The sequence below is a fragment of the Parambassis ranga genome, chromosome 17 (genome assembly GCF_900634625.1).
Source record: "Parambassis ranga chromosome 17, fParRan2.1, whole genome shotgun sequence".
Taxonomy (NCBI): Eukaryota; Metazoa; Chordata; class Actinopteri; family Ambassidae; genus Parambassis; species Parambassis ranga.
Genome location: NC_041037.1, coordinates 15,640,323 through 15,661,328, shown reverse-complemented (window position 1 = coordinate 15,661,328; position 21,006 = coordinate 15,640,323). Strand labels below are relative to the sequence as shown.

Genomic DNA, 21,006 nt, shown 5'->3' with positions numbered 1-21,006 from the left:
ATATGCATAGGTGTATGTCATCTATAATTATCATTGTTAGTTTTAGAGCTAAGGTGAAGCATCACTAAACAGCAGTTTTTTGACACTTGTATTTGTGTAGCATTACAAATCTCCATAAATGACACACACTCATTAAAAATAATATCTTTTATATGTGACAGCACTGACAAAAAGGAGGCATATTGAGGTCTCACACACACACACGCCTAAATGTGTGCACATATTTGCGAATATGTGCACAGGACCACCAAGCCAGAAGGCTGCCAGCTTGTGTCAGGCACCCTGGGAGATAAGATTTGCACCCTTGCACTGATATTACATCCCTCCCTCCTTGGTTCCTTGTGTCTTCCTTTAGTTTCCTTACCTCTAATATTTCTCCTCTCCTTTCCTCTCCTCTCTCTTCCCTTTTCCCTTCCTCTTTTCCTCTCCTCTCCTCTCCAGGAAATATCCAGTGTCCTCTTATTGGATTGGCTGCTTCATGTTGGCGGCCCTTCACTTGCCGCCCCTCGGCCTGCTGGGTAATGATAATAAAATTGAAATATCCCAGTACTTATCAGTGTATTACCTTGCTATCAACACCTCAGACTCCCTCCTTCTCTGGAGGTTATACAGGAGAAAGCATGATCTGTTATACAGCATGAACAGTGAGGATGCCAGCTGAGAATGTGAGAGGGAGAGAGTGGGGTAAGACGGGAGGCTAAAGTGATAAAAAGAGAAATGATGGAAAAAAAGAAAGGAGTTTTGTTCTGGCTGGTTTTTCAAGGTGCTATTTCCAGGATGGATTGTGATAGATAGGGAAGAGAGGGCAAGACGGGGGCGGTGGCAGACTAGGAAGAGAGGCGTGTAATGTGATTCTGTGGCATCTGTCCAGACCAGAGGTGTGGTATCGTAAACTGTTCTCAACACTCCACACTGGTGCACTGTACATTTGCGGTAATGTAAAACATCTCACATCTCCCCATCTTGCTCTCTGTCTCTGGGTCTTCTCCTCTCTCCTTTCTTTTGGCAGTTGTTGTTCTCTCTCTCTGTGTGTGTATGTATGTCTTTGTGTGGGAGGTAGAGGAGCGTGCCAAAGCCGAGATCAGGTTTGGAAATTGATTTGAATGAGTGTTGTGGACAGCTGATAGCTATAAAAGATTTTCTCCTTTCATTTCCCAGGGAGTTTCTCTTTTGATGTTGGCTGGTAGTCAGCGCAGCTTTGAAGCTCGTCTAGAGCAATGCTGCCACTTGCTACTGTGTGAGTTTGTATTTGCTGTGTGTTTATGTATGTTATGTATGACTTCATGTTTGACCTTTTTTAAGATGTATTGTGTGGAGTTTGATGGCAGCAGTGACGTCATACTTACATAAACAACTGAATATTCTAGGTTGACTGATAGCCTCTGTGATCATTTAGATGAGGTGGTATAAAGTTGCAAATGACTTCAGTACAGACTTTCACCCAGGAGGTTCAGGTTCATACTGTGACAGACCAGTATTCCCACTTTCGTTTTCAGTGTTGGTTTAGGCATTAGAAGGACTTGGTTGGTAAAGTTACACTTTAACTCCCTTTACTCCCTATTTTTTTTTTTAAATGTCTCCTATATTTCAGTCCTACTTTGCACTTACTCAAACAGCCACTGAGAACACAGAGCTATGTAAGCTTTAATTGATTAAAAAAAAAGTTGTCCTTCATTACTCTGGTTAGGATTTGTTGCATGATGTTATCTGATATGATTAAATCAGATTAATTTACTCATAATAGCCAATTTGCAAATATATTTGATGTTTTTTCCCCATTTTTTATCATTAATCCCATATGACAAGCTTGTCTTTACCTACTCTGATACTTCACATATTGGACCTTTCACAAGCCAGCCACCTTTAAATTGCCCTTTGGGGATAAAAATCTCTAAAAACGTTATTTCGTCATTTCATCGGCTGACTCTCTGGTCGGTTCCTCTGACCGACCCGATTGCGTGCTACAATCTAATCCCCCGGAGGGAAGATTCTAGTCTGTTGCCACGGATGCTGGGGGGTCGTGAGGTCAAGTACGGCTAATTTATTCACTCAGTCAGATTTCCTCTGGCTCGTGGATGGCAGATGGAGAGGTCTGATATAATATCACCCATCTGAATCACCCAAGGGAGAACAGGGAGGCTGAGATGGGGAAGCGAGGGAGAGATGGAGGGATGGGAGGAGAAGAGATTGACAGGAAGGATGTAGAAATAAAGGGAGGACAGATAGTAAAAAATTGGGTAATTAAAAGTAGTTAGATAGAGAGATATGAGATAGGGTAGCATAGCCTGCAAGAGTCTGGAGTGTGTTCGCCCCACCGAGTCGGGTGTTGAGCTGAACATTGAGCCACACAGGCTCTTATCAGATGTGTGGTTGAGGGTAGAGTGTGAATGTGTGTGTGTGTGTGTGTGTGTGTGTGTGTGTGTCCTTATCTTAAGACAAGCGGTTCTGGTCCAATAATATCCTGGGAGATGGTAGGAATAAGCGGCTTAGACCAAGATCTGAGATGGAGGAGGAGGGAGGGAGGATAGATAGTGCTAGGGAGATGCGAGGAGGAGATGAGGATGGGAGAAAAGGGGGAGGAGGAGGAGGAGATGGACAGATTAGGATGGAGGACAAGGAAGGGACATTTGGAAAGAGATGAGACGTGGAGTGCTGTAGAGATCGGAATGGAAAGATGTGATGTGGAAACAGTTTGGAGAAGTTTTTTAAAAGAGCAGGAGGAAAAGAGGAGGAGGAAAGTAAAAGAAGTTTGGGGTTTGAAATAGTTCTTGGCTTTTTGTCAAAGGGCAGGGATTTACAGGATTTCATCAACAGTGTCAACTTGAGGACACTTTTTCCCAAGGGGTTTTGAATTTGTGGCTTCAACAGCATTGTCTGTCTAAGAACACTCTGTCCCCAAAGGATTTGACTTCAAGCCTTGGCTTCCAGCAGCTCCTTTATTAAAAAAAAAAATTCTACTCAGCTCCTCTCCTTTCCACTACATACAGATTGAGGGCAAAGTATTGATCTTGTCTGTTAAAAAAGCAACACGCCTCTTGTTCTTCTCTGAAAGTATCATTAAGGAGAGATAAAGAGGTCTTGGATAAATGTAAGGGTGTGTGCAGAGAGATCTAAATGTGTGTTATGATATTAAGAAACAAACAGATTTTAGGCACTTTTGTAGGCACACAACTTTTTCAGGACTGTCCACAATGGCAGAAACTGTAAAGTGCATATTTGTAAAGGTGCAGATTTGCTTTAAACATAAAATGTTATTAATGCTTCTACATGATTGTAAAGCTCTGAAACCTACATTCTAATTATTCTATTTTGTATGTCCTTAGATTGGTGACCACATGAAGATGAGGAACCAGCTCTGATGACCCACAGATGTCCACCCACCTTGGATCACGTGGCGTCGGCAACACATACAACGAACACCAATGAGGAAGGCTTATTGCCAAGGCGGAAAAAACATATTTTAGAGCATTTATTGTATTTATCATCAGGACTGAACTGCTCTGAACTGTTACGTTTATGAACAACGGAATCCACCAAACAGTGCTCAGCCCTTGGCATGGAATGATCTGAACTGAACAGAGGTCAAGTGAATTTGTCTGGAGACACAGATGAAATCGCTTTAGTGAGAAATGAACTGAGTCATTAATGATCTGAGCACCGTCCATCAGAAAGTCCCATTTTTTTACATCTTCAACCCAGATTCCGTCACTTCCTCAGACCCTGTCAAAGGGTCTTGGGTGTTGTCTCCAAACTCACTGAGGAGGAATCATCTCCTCCTCTTCTTTAAAACCCTTACAACCTCTCTCATCTGTCCAGTCATGGACCTCCACCGGGCAGCCTTCAAGATGGAGAGCTCCTCCTACTTGCCCAATCCTCTGGCCTCACCAGCCCTCATGGTCCTGGCCTCCACAGCTGAAGCATCTCGTGATGCCTCGATTCCCTGCCAGCAGCCACGTCCATTTGGTGTCCCAGTTTCTGTTGAGAAAGATGTCCACTTGCCATTCAACAATGGTTCTTATACTTTTGCATCAATGTACCATCGGCAAGGTGCAGTTCCACCAGGATTCCCCAACAGGGACTTTCCTCCGTCCCTTCTCCACCTTCACCATCAGTTCGCCCCTCCTAACCTGGACTGCTCGCCCATCAGCATGTTAAATCACAGTGGCGTTGGCGCTTTCAGACCTTTTGCCTCACCTCCTGAAGATCGGGACGGAGCACCAGGCGGGTATCAGTCTGCCTTCACCCCAGCCAAGCGCCTCAAAGGCTGCCTGGATGCAGATGCTTCACCTCATCTGCGGTACTCTGATGCTGAGGGGAAAGAGTATGACTTCGGCGGCGCACAGATCCCTCCTGGAGGCTCACCGAGCAGCGTATTGAAAGCAGTGGAGGACAGTGGCAAGAAGATCTTCGCTGTGTCAGGCCTCCTGTCGGATCGAGAGACTTCCTCCAGCCCTGAGGACCGCATCGAGCGCTGTAAGTAGCAATTCACATCTGTTCCACATTGCACTCAGGGAAACTAGAACCATTGTGCATACAGATGGGTGACACCAATGTAAGGAGGTGAAAACATACTGCGACACTACAAGCAATAGTCTTTACAATTACCAGATCTCAACACAACAGAACACCCATGGGGGGATTTGGAGCAACTCCATCACTGATCCAATTTTTCATAACGCATGCAGCTTTTTAGAGATGATTAGACTAATGAATAGTTTGCGCTTCACTACTGGAACACAGTGTGCAGTTTTTTGTAAAATGTCACACATCTAATACTCATCTGAACATTAAGCAGAATTTACACAACAATGTAATCCAGCACAATTTAGGATTTTCTGCAAACAAGTGGAATAGTTAAGCTTGCAAAAAGACACACAAGCAAGACAGATAAACATGAACACACACACATACACACACAGAGCCAAATTCTGGTTCTGAAATTAAAAACAAAATACAATTTGCAGCAATTTGTAAAAGAATGCAAATGTTTACGCGCTAGCATCACACACACCGATAAACAATCCCATCTATGTTCTCTTGTCATCATCTCTCCTGGCTTCCCTATCCTTGTTTCACAAGCCCACAAGCTCCGCTGGTCACATTAGCATTCACCAGTGGAGGGATGCCATTTGGCCCTCACGCACTGGGAATCTGATTAGTGTGTAAGCGTGTGTGTGTGTGTGTGTGCGTGTGTGTGAGGGAGCAACTGGTTCAGAGACCGGCCATGCTCTTTGCCATCAGCATTCATCATAGCTCTGCTCTGGCAGCCTTGTTGCCAAAAGATTTACCCACATACCCAAAAGCTTGGCAGGCCACATTTGTGTGTGTGTGTGTGCGTAGTAAAAAGAAAGGTGGGAGAGGGATTGCAAGAGCTCCGAGCACAAATACACAAGCATGCACAAACACTCTTTCAGATACACAAACTCAAGCTTTTAGCATGAGTAGCAACATCTCCTACACATGTCAACAAGCTGCATCCGATCTCTGTGACAAATTAGGAGACTGGCAGACAGAGACGTGCTTATAGTGTATAATTTAGTACAGCTTTCTCTGTATTTTCCTTTACTAAGTTTATTAGCATCTCTGGGTTTTTGTTTTGTCTTTATGACACTTCCTTCACATGTGTGTTGGGTTGTATCCTTGATGGAAGTCATGAGAGACAGAGGCGACGACCTGAGACTGATCCGATAAAAAGACCACCGCAGGAGAGACAGAAAGGGTGAGAAGGAGAGGGATGAAGGAAGGAATGGAGAGGAGGAAATTGGGAAAATGACACCCGGTAGTGGGTGGGGGGGTAAAAGGAGGAGGAGAACAATATCAAAGGGCACTTTTGGGAAAAATGCAATTGTGCTGCTTTATCTTTGATTCATTATACTGCAGATTTCACGTTCCATTTAACATCATCTTCTTGTGTCAGCCTAAGCTACTAGGCTTAGTGCCTTGCTCAACAGAACTGTGGTCATTCAGTGTTGAGTATCTCACTGTCATGTTATCTCTACAGTTTCATGAGCACTGAGACTGAGGGCCAGGAATAGAATAGATGTGCGCCCGGCTTCTGTGCTGTCTTTTGGAACGGCTGAATCTGTATCTAATCAGGTTAAATCTTGGCACAAGTAGCTCTCCACCTCTACCATAGGCTTCTAATGCAATTGGATGTGCAGAGCCACTGCTTACAGCTAAGAATTATGGGTTCTCCTTCACTGGTTTTGGCTATCCAGGGGAAGCGTAAAGAACAAACAACACTTCGGTTCAATCCCATGAGGACGGTGCTCTCGCTGCCTAACACACACATTAGCTAACTAGCAGCCTTCGCTCTGCTTCACACACACAACAGCCTGTTTTTGACACTCACAGGGAAAACAGGTTGTGTTGTCACATACTATTGTGTGTAAAAGTGAATTATTATTGATGAGTTTGTGTTTATTTATTGTTTCTGAAAATCTAAACTTCTCTGAAGAATCTGTTAAAGTTTCAAATGTCTCCATATGACATATCACATCAAGGGTGCGTCCGCTGCAGCAGTGACATTATATATGTCAGGGAACTTTGATTCCCTGCGTGCCATTAAAGCAATATCTTATCAGTGTTATTTACAGTACTCGGATTTAATTTATAACTACCAATAAAATACTGTTACCTCTCTGCTTAACCAAAACACAAAATTAATTATATGGTACCTTTTTCATTAATTTAGAATTTTGTTTTTTTTAACCTGAGGGGAACCATTTGTGTCATGACTAATAGTTGACTATCTGAGCTTTAAGTCACACATTGACTGGTACGTTGTCACATTTTTCTTGTTAGTTATCTCTTGCTGATTTCAGTAAGCACCACATCATCTGTCATAACATTCCTAAGTGTTGCTTTTAAATATAATCTGGGGTTAAAGATTGTTTGATATTTCGTCAGCTGACAGGGTTGCTTAACACCTAATGCAACACAATCTCACTTCCAAGTCAGTATTGGTCATCTACCCTGTGGTATCATATTTTAATACAGCAGTGGCTTATGTTTTGTGTTTTCTGTCACTTTCAGTCACTTGTTGGATAGATTTAGGCAACAAAATAAGCCATGGTTAGGAAAATATCATCGTTTTGGCTTCTAGTAATACATGTTAAAATGCAACTTTGCCCACTTCTTTAGTCGTCTATAATCAGACTACAAAAATGTTAAAAAGTATCCTCTGTGCCCCCTGCTAGGTCTGGTTTCCAAAATATCCTGCAACTCCATTCCATTCCAGTAAAAATCCCAACTAGTTACCAATCCCCTGTCATGTTAGTTAATCTTTGGTGTGAAAGGGACCTATCTCTCTTTCTCTCTCCACCTTAAAAAAAGCACCTTTAACAACCTTCCAGCTCTAACGTTCTTGCATGAAATTCTGTTAAGTTTCCCGCATGTTTTTCCAGGCGTCAGCGGCCTACTCTATGCTAAGCCCTCCTAAATCCCCCCACTGCACCGGCAGGCACGTTGGCTGTTAACTAAACCCGCTAACCTGTCAGCCGCTAAACCAGCACATAAAGGCCCCATCATGCCTTAAGAGAACTATGCATGTCACATTATTGTTAAAAGCTATTAGCATTTACTGTATCAGGAGGTTTTAGCAGTAGAACGAAGGAATTCAGAGCAAAGGAGGGTTTTTTTTTTTCGTGAGCATAAAAAGTGAGTAAAGGAGAGAAAGGAATTATGGGATGTGTGATTGGAATTAATGGGAGTGTTGACAAATGAAACGATCTACCCCTCACGGTGCACTTGTTTGTTTGTGGAGGAGATTTGATGGTTTAGCGCGACGTGTCAATGTGAAGTGTGTGTGTGTGTTTGGGCCTCAGTATCCATCATCTTTGTTTTCCTTTGCCTCTTTCTCATCTCTCTTCTTCATTTATCCCAAAACGAGTGTGTGACAGCTGTAGTCTGTTTGTTTACATTCTCTGCGCTGTGTGCATTTACAAGGCTGAGAGATTTACACTGAACCTGACCCTAAATGCCTAACCCAGCTTCCTCGTCTTTTTTTTGTTCTCTTCTTCTTTTCATCTTCCAAATTGACATCTTTTTACGTAAAAAGACAAATGTACAGTTGCAAAAGAGAAACAGGAGTTTTTGGCAGGAAATAAAAGAAAACAAATTCTTTAAGGGGAGGTAAAAGATAAAGAGAGATAAAAGAGAGTTATGGGAAGGAGGGGAGTTAAACTGAAATGCAGATCCCGTCTGCCTGACTAAAATAAAAGCAGAGGAATTTCTAAGATAGTAATAATATCCTCAAATCTTCATTTAGATGCATTTTTAGTTATAAGTCGAGAAATTAAAGCCAAAAATGTTCCTGCATTAGTGAAAAATCACATTCTTTTTGTCTTCCCATCATGATGTTTAACAGTTTTGAGCAGTGCATCACGCACAGCTGTTAAAACACACAGCGAGGAGCCTTCTTGTCATCCTCCTCCTCTCTTTTCTTCTATTCTTTTTTTGGTGTTGCCTCGTCTTCTGCTTCTTTTTTTATTTATGTTCATCTTTCCCACCGCTCCCTCCTCCCTCCTTGCACAGAGCAAATGTCATGTGTGTTGTTTCTTTCTGATGCACGCTGTGCTGCTAAAAAAAGTCACAGCGGAGAAAAATAAACTAGGCGAAAAGAGAAATTGGTAGCGATGCAGATGGATGACAACAGTTTTTGTTTATTTTTATGTCCGTCTTTAGTGTTGTGCGGTCATTACTGTGGGATTTCTGCAGTCCTTCCCACAGACCTCCTGTCAGTAAAACAGTATGATTTTAGTAAACAGTTCATGCTTTAATTTACTGTCAATTTCTCTCTCTTCCTCTCTCTTGCTTCATCTTCAGTCCTTTCTCTTCTTTATATGGCGTACAAGGAGTTAAAAATACCAGTCAAGGAGACAGAAACACTCATCCTTCTCCTTGTCCTCACAAAAATCTGCCCTCCTCCAGCCCCCCTGCTCATCTCCCTCCTCCTCCTCCATCTCTGCCTGTCACGGTCTAGTGGCAGGGTTAAGTTAAGTAAGAGTGTTCTAATAATTAGGACTGGGACTCGCCTGCCTGCCTGCCAGCCCGTGTGTGTGTGTGTGTGCGTGTGCACGTGTGTGTGTATCTTCCTGTCAGTGCTTAGCCAGATGTTAAAAGGCTTGTCCCTCTCATGTTGCCTCCCTGTCAGTCTCCACCATGTGCCACACACACACACACACACTTGCATACATCAGGGACTGTCCTACTTGTGGTGGCTTTGTTTACCCCCAAGTGTGTGCCCTTCTGCCCTTCTGGCAGCTCCCCCAGGATGATGAGTGTGTGTCTCTCTGTCAATACCAGCCTCCGTGCATCTGATCCTAATACTAGGCAAAGATAATTTGCTTTTAATTGCTTTTTAATGGATGTATTGATTTAAGTTTCTCTTAAAAAGTATTTTACAAATGGAATGCAAAGCATTTTGTTTCCTTTATGGAAATACCTCTCTCCCCTGCCCCCTTTCTCTCTCGCTGGGTGGTAACTGGAAGCCACAAGCAATTGTCTCAGTGTGTGTGTGTGTGTGTGCCGATCCTCTCATGCAATTTTGTGTGTGTCACTTGCGGTCATTGTTGCGACGCTGCGCAGATCAAGGATTAGTCGCTTCCTGTTGAGCCTTTTGTCGGCCCAGCCACTCCATTTGGACTTAGATCAGTGTGTGTGTGTGTGTGTGTGTGTGTGTGTGAAGGAGTAGGTTACACAAATGAGCCACTGGATTTGGTGTAAGGCACATGAAGGAGAGAGGATGAGAGTATTCCCTCTGCAGCTCCCCGCAAAATATTCTCCAGCCTCAAAAGTCATTACACCTCATCCCTACAGTAGTTTTTTTTTTTAAATGAACGCACACACCTGCTGAAGCTGTGACATCATATCTAAGCACTGCTGTTATACTTGATTCAGGAATGATCTAGAAGCAGTGGAAACTTGAAAACCAGGAAGAACACTCAGGAGAACAGGATGTGACTTTGCAGGGAATTATCGAAACAGCTTGCTTTGAAATGAACGTTTTGCAGTTCCCTTTTGCACACGCACACACAAACACACACACACACACGTTATGTCCCAGGTTCCGGAATTCCACTTTGTTCCCTTGGTGATGTCAGCTTTGGCTAATAAAAACCCCTGTTAAAACTCCACTGAGCCTCATACAACTGCAGCACACCTGGCAACACAACACACATTTAGCGTTTAATATGTGTACACACACACAAGCTCACATAAGGTCATGGCATGCCACAGCCCTGAACTTACCTCTGCAGCACTGTCTGTTAAATGTTGTTACACCAAGGGGACCGTTTTCATTTTTTCAAAAAACGGCAGTATAATACAGTTTATCATTTTTACTAAAGGCCAAAACAAGTTAACCAGTGTTGTTAAAATGACACACATTATAAGTGTGTACTACTCTTTAAAATGCTACGTGTTGTACGTTCAGTGTACCATTTTGTAAAATGATCATGCTGCATGTCTGGCAGGAGCTGAGAAGAAGCTTGTCTCTCAGAAAGCTCCAGGATTTAGACACCTCCTAATGCAGATGTGTTAAAAGATTCTCTTTATCTTTTCCTTTTCTTTCCTGTCTCCTGCTTTCTCTCCCTCCCGCCTTCCCTCATTCTGTCCTCATCTCCTTCTCCCTCTCCTCACCCCCTCCTCCTCCCCCTCCTCCTCCTCCTCCTCCTCCTCCTCTCCTCAGTAATCTAATCTGCAGCCAGTTTGTGGATGCAGTCTAGTGTGACAGCCCCCTCCACTTCTCTCACTTTCACACACACAAACAGCAGGCCTGTTTCCAAAAAGCTTACTTGCTTGGCAGAGGGGCCTGACTCCCCTCTCCCCCCCTCCCCACCGTCTTGGTCACACCCTCTTTAATATTGAATTATTCATCAAATCTGATTGGTTCCTGCTGATGGTGGCCATGATGCGAACGAACGGTTTGTGTGCGAGGAGGAGTGTGGGTGTTCCAGGTTCGAGATCGTTAGCTTTTCTTAACGGACTGTCGCTTCACAAAACTGGACCGGCACACACACAGACACACACACACACAAACGTGATCACACACCTTATTTTGTATGTAACAAGAACACCCTTGCACCTGTAGGTTTTTGGAAGTGAAAGAATGACTTTTTTGCTGCTATTTCTTTCACAGTGGTTGCTTATTTCCTTTTAATCAAGTTAGAAGTTGTGGGTGGATAGAGGTTGTCATCAGCACCTCTTTCTTGGTTATAGTTGCATCCCACCCAAAGGAGGCGAAGCTTAGCATCTGCTGCTGCTGCAAAAAAATCCCCCAAAGTCCCTTGGAAAGGTGAAACAAATCAATAATGGGTGTTTTATATGCATGCCCGGGTGTGTGTGAATGTGTGTGCGTGTGTGCATCCTCATATGATTTGCATGCACCAGAATCTATAGTATTCAATAAGGGAGTGCATCCTGAGACTTAAAGGTTCCCTTACATTTTATAGGAAACAAAAGTCAGTCAGAGAAAATCGGTGTCCATTTTTGTGAGAAGTCCCCTGCTCATGAGTAAAGAGGCATCAGACATAATGGTGCATGTCTGTCCTACAGCATGATCAGCTTTATCCACAGCACTGCCTGTCACTTTTGGTGTGGTTTTGTGCGCGTGTGAAATTGCACCGCAGGCTTTGTTAAAGGCATAAACAGTCGATGATCACGGATTTGCCCGCACTTCAGAGAAAGACGCAGATAAAGAAAGGATGAGTGTGTCGATGTTTGCGCACATGTGTTTGGTATTTCAAACACCTTGTGAGGCACTTCACATTGACCCTGCAGTGATTCTGCATATCTAGAAGGCATTAGAGGGACACAATCAGTGTGCGCCAGTGGGTGTTTTTTTTTGTGTGTCATCTGAGTGAAGGCACAAAAAAATTAGTGGAATTGTGCTAAAAAAAATCTCATCTTCATTCACACCCCTCTCCCTCCTTCCCCCTCTTTACCCCCCGTCACCGGGTGTGTGTGGAAACCCAGCCCACTGTTCAGCAGATGAATAATTTAGCGGTGTGTGTATCATCTGTTTACCGTGCTAATCCATCTGTCAGCAGGCACCTATCGATTCGCGCCTGCCTGGTAATTGTGCATCCGCGCCACTCACACACACACACACAGAGAGAGGAGCATACACAAACGCACACACATTACTAGACGTACCCACATACACACAATCGTTCAGCTATATGATGTGCAGGTTAGCTCATATTTAGATCCTGGACAGTTCATTTCCACTGAGTGAAACTGAATTTAGGGTCAAGGTCACAAAAAGTGATCTGAGATCGCAGACTTTATAATGTTTTGTTTTTTTCTCAACAAAAACAAAAAAATTGCATGATCATTTATCTTGAAATGTACAATGTTAGGTTGAAATTTTGTGGATAAAAGTTGACTTTATATTTTCCCTAATTAGCATGCAAACTATAGTTTAAACACACACCTGAGTCACCTGAGTATTTCTTCAGCTAGTGACATGTTCATAAATAAAAAAAAATGTGACAGTGACAGTGAAAGTGGGAAGTAGATCAAACCGAGGAGTAAAGAATAACCTCCCTCTCTCTTTCAGTTCCAAATTTCTGCTTTCACACCAACAAATACAAACTACAGTGAATTCTGTCACTGATGATTATCACCAAATCAGTGCTGAAGCATCTTAACTTCCTGAACAAGTATTAAATGGCTATGTATAATAAATACAGCACATGACTGCAGGATCTTAAAGGAGGCACAGTCATAGAGACAGATGGTGGTACCACAGAGCGCAGTGTTATAATGAAACCGTGGCTGACCATTGACGGCTGTAATTATCAAATGGCTGGTTTTAAAAGCTCATTGATTGATGTCATTAGCTCCATGAGTGATTGCTAATTGCTGCTGTAGTATGTTAACCACACCGAGATGCTTTCACGTGAAAACATTTATCAAGCACACACACACACACACACATTTCTAATGCTTAAATCAACATGTCAGAGTTGATTGTAAGTGCTGGAGGGACACACAGAATTTATTTATTTATTTATTTTTTTACATATTTTAGAGTCATCAACTAGTGATCACCTCTCAAATGTGAGAAAAACAGCTCATGTGGTCTTTACTCTCTCTGTATTCACATCATTACATGATGTACCTAATTAGTACCTTGTTTGGGTGTAGGGAAATAGCTATGAAATATTTATTATATTAGAATAATAAAAATAAATATATTCTATATCTGCAGAAGCTCCACTATGGAGCAAAATATTGTTTAAAGCAAAAAAAGCCTGAGAAAACTGTTAATATTTAGTGTCAACTCACTAGGCTCAAAGGGTGTAGTATTCTTCCTCTTCTTTTAGTTTTGTTTTGTATTATAATGATGAGATATTCTGCTCTTTGCTGCTTTTTCTTGACTGATGGTAAATGTAAATGACACTACGCTGCCCCTGATGACTAGTTCTGATGTTAACCCCCTGTATAGCACTCTTTCTTCATCTTTTACCCTGAGCCACGACCTGCCAGGTGTCAGTAGATAATGTGCCGTCTAAACCTAGCCTCCACTGCCTTCCTCCCTCTCTCTCTCTCTCTCTGTCTTACACATATACAGTACAAACACACACTCAGCGGGGTGCGCAGCAGGGTTCATTTCGATGTGGAACGCCTAATATCGCATCCTCGTGGCAAAAATGCTCGGAATTCTGTCCTCATGGAGAGGCGTCACAGCTACGTGTGTATGTGTGTCCTTCCATCTGTTTGTGTGTGCACATTTTTTCTTCTATACAACTCTGTGTGTCTCCATCTCTATATGTGTGTGTGTGTCAGGGGGTGTTAGAAGCAGGCAGGGGCTTAGCAGAGCAAAAGAGAGCAAATCTGTCAGCTCTCCCAGGGCAGACAACCCTTCTGACCCTCATTCAAAGACATATTGATTCTCCTCTACACCCAACAGGGGAGGGTGTGTGTGTGTGTGTGCGTGTGCATGCACAAGAGTGTGTAAGTGAGTGCTTAACACAGCCTCTTTCCTCCTTCCTTCCTTCCCCTCATAAGCAAAGAGATTTGTTACTGCGGCGTTGTTAAATAATGAAATAAAATACATTTGTTTTTATTATTTCGTCTTTGGCTCACATTCAGAGTAAGATTATATCAAAACCACACATACTGAGGCACAGTCTGACCTAGTTTGGTGTTCTTTAGGGTTTTCATCTGTTTTGCTCTATTTCCTGTCGGTTACATACACAATTTTGGTACAACAAGGGAGGAAAAAAGCATCAGTGGGCGAAAAAACACCAACAGAGCATACCACAGAGACAAGCTTCTCTCTTTTCTTAGCACTGACACCATATTAAACCTCTGCCTTGTTTCCCAGGACGGAGCCTAATGACTTACGGGACGTCACCAGTTGGACTGTTAGGGACCCCATGTGTGCTTTTCTGTAATTGTCAGAGCAGTGTTAGCCAAAGACCGAGACAGGACTTAGAAAGGCCAGCAGTGGGAAGATTACATTCAACCCCCCAAATTGTACTAAAGGTGGTGTTAACTAAAGCTTGATGCTGTATGTTGGTAAAGACTATGAAGTGACTGCAGGGAGCCTGTGAATAACAAGATAACAGTTGCTGATGTGAGCTCTGTTTTTGTCTTCACGATAGAGGAAAAAAAGGAAATCAGTTTTGTACACCTTCTGATTTTGTAAGTTTGCTCAATGGAAGGTTTATTTGAACAGCGAGAGACAGTAACAAACAAAGCCAGAAAAATGTATTTCAAAAAAGTTATGAATTCACATTTTCATGATTGAAATAAGTATTTGATCCCTTCACAAATCGTGCTTTAGTACTTGGTGGCAAAGCCTTTGTTGGCAGTCACAGAGGTCAGACGATTCTTGTAGTTGACCACAAGGTTTGCACACATCTCAGGGGGGATTTGGTCCCACTCCTCTTTGCAGATCCTCTCCAAGTCATTAATGTTTTGTGGCAACTCAAACCCTCAGCTCCCTCCACAGAATTTCTATGGGATTAAGGTCTGGAGACTGACTAGACCACTCCAAGACCTTAAAATACTTCTTCTTGATCAATCCTTTGTTGCCTTGGCCGTGCGTTTTGGATCATTGTAATACTGGAATACCCACCCAAGTAGTAGTAGTTCTGGGATGATTTCTCACTGTTTTCATTATTATTGAAACTCCACGAGGTGAGATCTTGCATGGAGCTCCAGACTGAGGGAGATTAGCAGTTATTTTATGTTTCTTCCATTTGTAAATCATGGCACCAACTGTTGTCAACTTCTCACCCAGCTGCTCGGTGATGGTCTTGTAGTCCATTCCAGCCTTGTGTAGGTCCACAGTTTTGTCCCTGACATCCTTGGAAAGCTCCTTGGTCTTGGCCATGGTGAAGAGTGGACAGGTGTCTTTTATACAGGTATAAAAGACACCTGATCTTAGCGCTGAGTATAGTGATAATATTTTTGGGTTTGTCACTACATCACACCTTTAACATTACACACAGTCATACAACGCACTGTTCATAGACCAGCTTTAAACAATTGCACCCTAACACTGACTTTGCATCAATGTCAGGAAGCTTTCATGCACATGCGTGTGTGTATTCATGCTCACAGTGAGGTCTCATGTCTCGTGACCTGGCACAGCAGTGCACTGCAAGGTCTGGTAATGGCTGGTCGCTGGGGGCGAGCGGTCACGGCAGTTTGTATGTTAGAGGGGAGCGTGTGGCGGGAGGTAAAGACTTGGACATGGCGGGGTTGTTGTCTGCAGCGTGGAAGGGCCATGGTATAATATGGACAGGCCACATGCTGACCCTGCTGCTTCACACACACACACACTAACACACAAACCACAGCCAGTGGTATAAGCTGAAAAATGCTGGCTGCAATAATGAAAGGCAGGTGCACCAAGAGGCCAGCAGAGGAAGAGGAAGAGAAAATGAAAGAGGACAAAAAGAACATGTGAAAGTCAAAGCAGGTGAAGAGGAGCGACCGATCTGTGGATGATGAGGAGGGTTAATGTGAGGGGGACAGGTGCTCCGTGTTTTATAGCAAAGCAGACAGGATAAATGTGTTTCCGTATTAGTTAATACGTTGTAGCACCCGAGGGCTCTCTGACTACCCCCACCCTGTCGTAACTGCATTCATAAGTCGACATCAATACACACTCGCACACAAGTCGTCAATAAGTGGTCTGAATGTTAATTGCTACATCTGACCAGACAGTTGACAAATTAAACAAGTCCTTTTTAAATATTCAAAATCACTCAGACGTAAAGGAGCATGACAACATGATTGTGCTTTAATTTTTAATTACATATAAGAAGAACTGTAGCAACAGAAACCCACTGGAACATTTGCAAACAGATGCTCGATACATTTATTAAACATGATCTGTTATAGTTCAGAATTATAATTATTCTTTACCCCGCCCGAGCCAACATGTTTAGGAATCTATTTCAGGCAAACTTACACACTTTTAGTTTGTCACAATTTCGGATTTTGGAAATAATTCCGATTCCGATCATAGCAACACATTATACATGCCTCCAATCTCCTTGTTTCTTTGTCACTGTGTCCTCTCTCTCTCTCACACACACACAGTGTGGGCCACAGATGGCATGGTGGTGTCAGGGTGAGAGGGGTTTGTTAGGATCAAAGAGCTCCAGTGTGTGGCCCCTCCACCCTTCACTTGCTTTCTTCTTCTTCTTTCTCTTACTGTTTGTCATTTTATTCCTCCCCTTCCTCTGCTTTCAATCTCGCTTCCTCTCCCTCCCTGCCACCCCCCATCTCTCTCTCTCTCTCGCTCCGTCTCTCTTCATTTTTTCCCCTAATCTGTCCATCAGAAGTGTTGATAAATTATTCATGCTCTCTGTCTGTCCCCGAAGCCTTGCCACCTCTCCTCCACTCGCCAGTTTCTCTGCTTCCTCTCCTCAGTCGCCTTCCTCCATCCTCCTTCCTCCTCCTCCTCCTCCTCCTCCTCCTCCTCCTCCTCCTCCTCCTCCTCCTTCTTGCACTCATCTCCTCCACCTCCGCCTCCTTCTCCTCTTCAGTCTTGCAGAAAGCTCGACCACACACGACGTGGCATCAAAAATCAAAGTCGTGTGAGTTAATGAAAAGATTTCAAGATTACCTCAAAAACCTGATGTGTCCAATTGATCAATAACAGATTTTATTAATTGTTTTTTATCTTACTCATCTATTAGACTGAAAAGCATTAACTAATAGTATCTCCATCCTTTCTTCTATTCCTTCCTTCCTCTTCTCCTGCATCCCACGTTCTGCCTGATAGATTGCAGAATGCAAAAGAGCAGAAGAAAGACAAAGAAGTGAAGGAGGTAGAGTGCAGAAAAGACACAAAAGAGATGCAGTAGAAGGGGTAATCTTGTAGCTAATCCAACATTCTCTCCCCTAACAATTAAACACTGGTTTATGTCTGCTTATACTGTGGAGCACTTATTTCCAAACACACAGACACACGCACACACACTCAAATGCAGTTTTCAGAGAGATAAAGTTTGCTGTGGAAAGCTATTAATCATAGGAAATCCAGATGAATACAAAGTTAGGGAGTCTAGTGATTAGTGATAAATTGCTTTGTATTTCCCCATAGGTGGTGCCTGTTTGTGTGCGTGTAAGGATTGCATCGTAGTTATCTGTGTGTGTGTGTGTGTGTTGGCTGACGCAAGGGTGTAAAGCACTTGGGCTGAACCCTCGGGATATTAGAATGCGATATGTGTGTAGGCATGTGTGTGTGTCACATATGGTCGCTCTCTCAAAAGATGGGCCTGTCGCAACCACTCTCATCCCCTGTTACCAAGACGATTAATACATTTTAAAAAATGTCCCCTCCACTTTCCCCTAGTGCCGGTCACACACACACACGCAAACAAACAAACAAACACACACACACACACACACTGCTCACTATTCAGTAGAGGTTACTGCAACATCAGCAGCACACACAGCACTGCCTTTAGAGGCTGATCAATCTGTACTGCTGCTCATGCTGATGAATTACAGAAGTCAAGAAAGAAAAAAGAGAGAGTGGGAGAAATGAAAGAAAGTGGAGTGGTAAGGTGAGGGAAAAGGAGGAAGATGAGGGAAGGCGTGTGAGGTGGAGAAACCGGCAAAAACCTCAGAAAGGTGGTATGAAGATGGTGCTGATGAAAGAGTAACGGCAAGGTACAGATGTAGACAGATGTAGAATAAAAGAAGAAACCTGTCCCAGAAGAAACATGAAGGAACAGGAGGAGACTTTGTGATATAAAGAAGTTGGAAGAGTTTGAAAATGTGGACAAAACAACCAGAAGCCAGTCACATGGATCTCTCATTTAGTCGCAGTCAGTCTGGGTTCAAGGACGGACAGACAGATGATATACAGAAGCCAAGCGCCTGAAATTCATCCCTAGCTGTTACATTTTGACAGACAGAAGGACTTTATGGCCAGGGAGATATGTTAGGCTTGAATAGACGTCTTTGTTTAGCTAGGGGGAAATTGTTTTATGGAATGGAGACGCTCTGACATGGTGTTGTTTTAAAGAGTCTGTCATACAGTAAGGGTTCAAGATTGATAATGCATGCAGTGTTTTCAGACAGTCCTGCCAAGAAAGTGAGCAGTATTTTATAATGATGTATATATATATATATATATATATATATATATATATATATATATGTATTGTTCTGATGCTCATTTGGTCACACACACTCTGTGGTTGAATAAAAAATATAGGATTGTCAATCAGAGAATTACATAGCATCCCAAAGCTTTCAGACATGCAGTTCTTCCCATTAATCTGATGGCATCTGAACATGTCAGCCTCACTGCTCACTTCATGTGTAGTTACTACTGTAGATCTTAGTAACATTTACGTGTCACTTAAAACAAGACACAAGTCTGAACTGATTGCCACCACATTAATAGAGAGGCATGCACGAGATTACAAGCAAGAACGAGGTCCAGATATCAACTGTCTTTGAGGACCTCTGCTGGATTTTAGACAGACATAATAATGAAAGAGAGAGAGAGCTGTCTGTATCCAGGAGCAGAGGGAATGTGAGGACAGGGAGGCAGGAAAGGGGGACATGCAGATGTGGAAGGAGACAGAAAACGCCTTCCACTCTGGTGCAGTTAATAAATAGTGTGCATGGTTCTCCGTCAGTGTCATAGATACATTGCCATTAACGTTAAAATCAGCAGTGTAGAGTATCCTATGTCTAAAAAAACCCACTTATTTACAGTACTTCAAGGTCAGGTCTGTTAAGATTGATAATTTCACAATAAAAGCATGATTGCTTTGTCTCATAGGGAAAAAATGGGGCATCACACAATTTTAGGACATTGATTAGTTTTTTATTGATAAGTTCATCACCTTTATGAGTCTAAATCTGCATTCAGACAAAGCATTGTTTGACCCAAATCTATTCAAATACAATATTACACTGAACAATTTGTACCACAGTTAAACCTGTACTGAAAAGTATTCTCCTACACCTTATCAGTCTCTTCCTGTGTCCACCCATCCCATTTCATTTTCTCACATTTCCCTACAATGAAAACATGATTAAACTTAAGCTTAGATGACGGTGCCCTCTGCTACATCTCAGACAATATGTGAAATATATTTTTTTCACTGCCTCCCTCTCCCCTCACCCTTGTTGCTGGTGATAAATCTATAGCTATCCATGACAGCTTTGTAGCTGCTGGGAGGCCCCTCCTGCCTTGTTTGGCTGTGATTCCAGTCGACAGCTTTAGGAGCATGTCTTTATTTAAGAGCTGCTGTAATTACACAGGCTTTAGCATATGTAGACGGCCAGATATGATTCAAACCACCACGGCAGGGAGAGGGGAGCTCAACGGGTGAATGAGAAGAGAGATAAAACACAATGGCGGGAAGAGCAAGGGAGAGAGAGAGAGGGAGAGAGACAGGGAGGAGATGGAGAGAATGAGGGGGTGAAAGAGACAGAGAAGGAGAGATATGGTGAGCAGGGCAGACTGATAGAGCAATTGAGAGACGAGAAGAGGGCAGTCAGGAGGGGGGGAGAGGAAGAGATATGGTTTGGCAAATAAAAGAGGAGCGTGGTGCTGCTGCAAACTGTTCGCCTTATGATGCCTCATTAGGGCTTAGGGCTGCAGATAGTGCCTGTTAGAGAGATCTATGGCCTCAGCCCTGAGAGGGAGACAGAAGGGGCCAAAGAGACCAGTGCAGAGGGAGAGAGATGCAGAAATGCAAGGCAAAAACAGCAAGAGACTGAAAAGGCAAAGATTAAAGCTGCTGGATGTAACAAAGTATGTGTTTTTGAAATGACAAATGACTCTTCTGTGACTATAAAGTCTATTACGTGGCCCATGGTGGGTCAAAACTTAGGTTGTTCTGTTAAAATATCCTCCATTTGTTTGTATAGAGAACCTCTGCCAGCCTGTCGTGGCCACCATATCTGCACTGATATACAAAATACCATGTACATACAATATAAAATCAGTGCCGTCTTACTTTTTATCTTCTTTTGCAATTGTTTTCAACTCAGGGACACGTTTAAAACAAACTCTCATGCACTAAATGATGGTATCCCGGGGCAATGCCACTGGGTTAATATAAATATATGAGGACTGGTCTGAACACGGCCTAATTTGACATAGCAACAGACAAACAGAAAGAAAAGGAGCAATTGTGCTAAATGAGGAACAAAGGACAGTGAGAGAGGGAGCAGGGCAGATAAGGAATCAGACACTGTCCAGGCGGCACAGACAAGAAAAGGGAAAGACCAAAGACCACTAAAATAAATGTCTCCTTTTCTTCAGCATGTGTAAGAAAGATAGCAGATAGTATATCACCAAGACCGCACCAGTACTAATTAGGAGCCAGGTTTTAACAAGAGGAGAGGAACAGTGAAGCAGGAAAAAAAGGAGGAGGGAGTGCAGAAGACAGGAGGAAGGCTGAAGGCGGACCGTTAATCCACCGTCCATTGTCAGTTGCTACAGGAGGAACCGCGTTGGATGTTTCGCCATGGGAGACGGCCATAAATCTACGACACAACCTT

At 43.0% G+C, this 21,006-nt stretch overlaps 1 protein-coding gene across 4 annotated transcripts in view; it reads left to right on the top strand.

The window, feature by feature from the left end:
* rnf220a (ring finger protein 220a) overlaps positions 1 to 21,006 on the top strand; it is a 131,415-nt gene that overhangs the window by 8,829 nt on the left and 101,580 nt on the right. For all 4 annotated transcript variants that reach the window (XM_028427054.1, XM_028427052.1, XM_028427055.1 and 1 more), the window contains exon 2: positions 3,324 to 4,473. In XM_028427054.1, coding sequence (XP_028282855.1) covers positions 3,819 to 4,473 — 655 coding nt within the window. In that variant the 5' untranslated portion in view covers positions 3,324 to 3,818. The remainder of the gene's footprint in view (positions 1 to 3,323; positions 4,474 to 21,006) is intronic.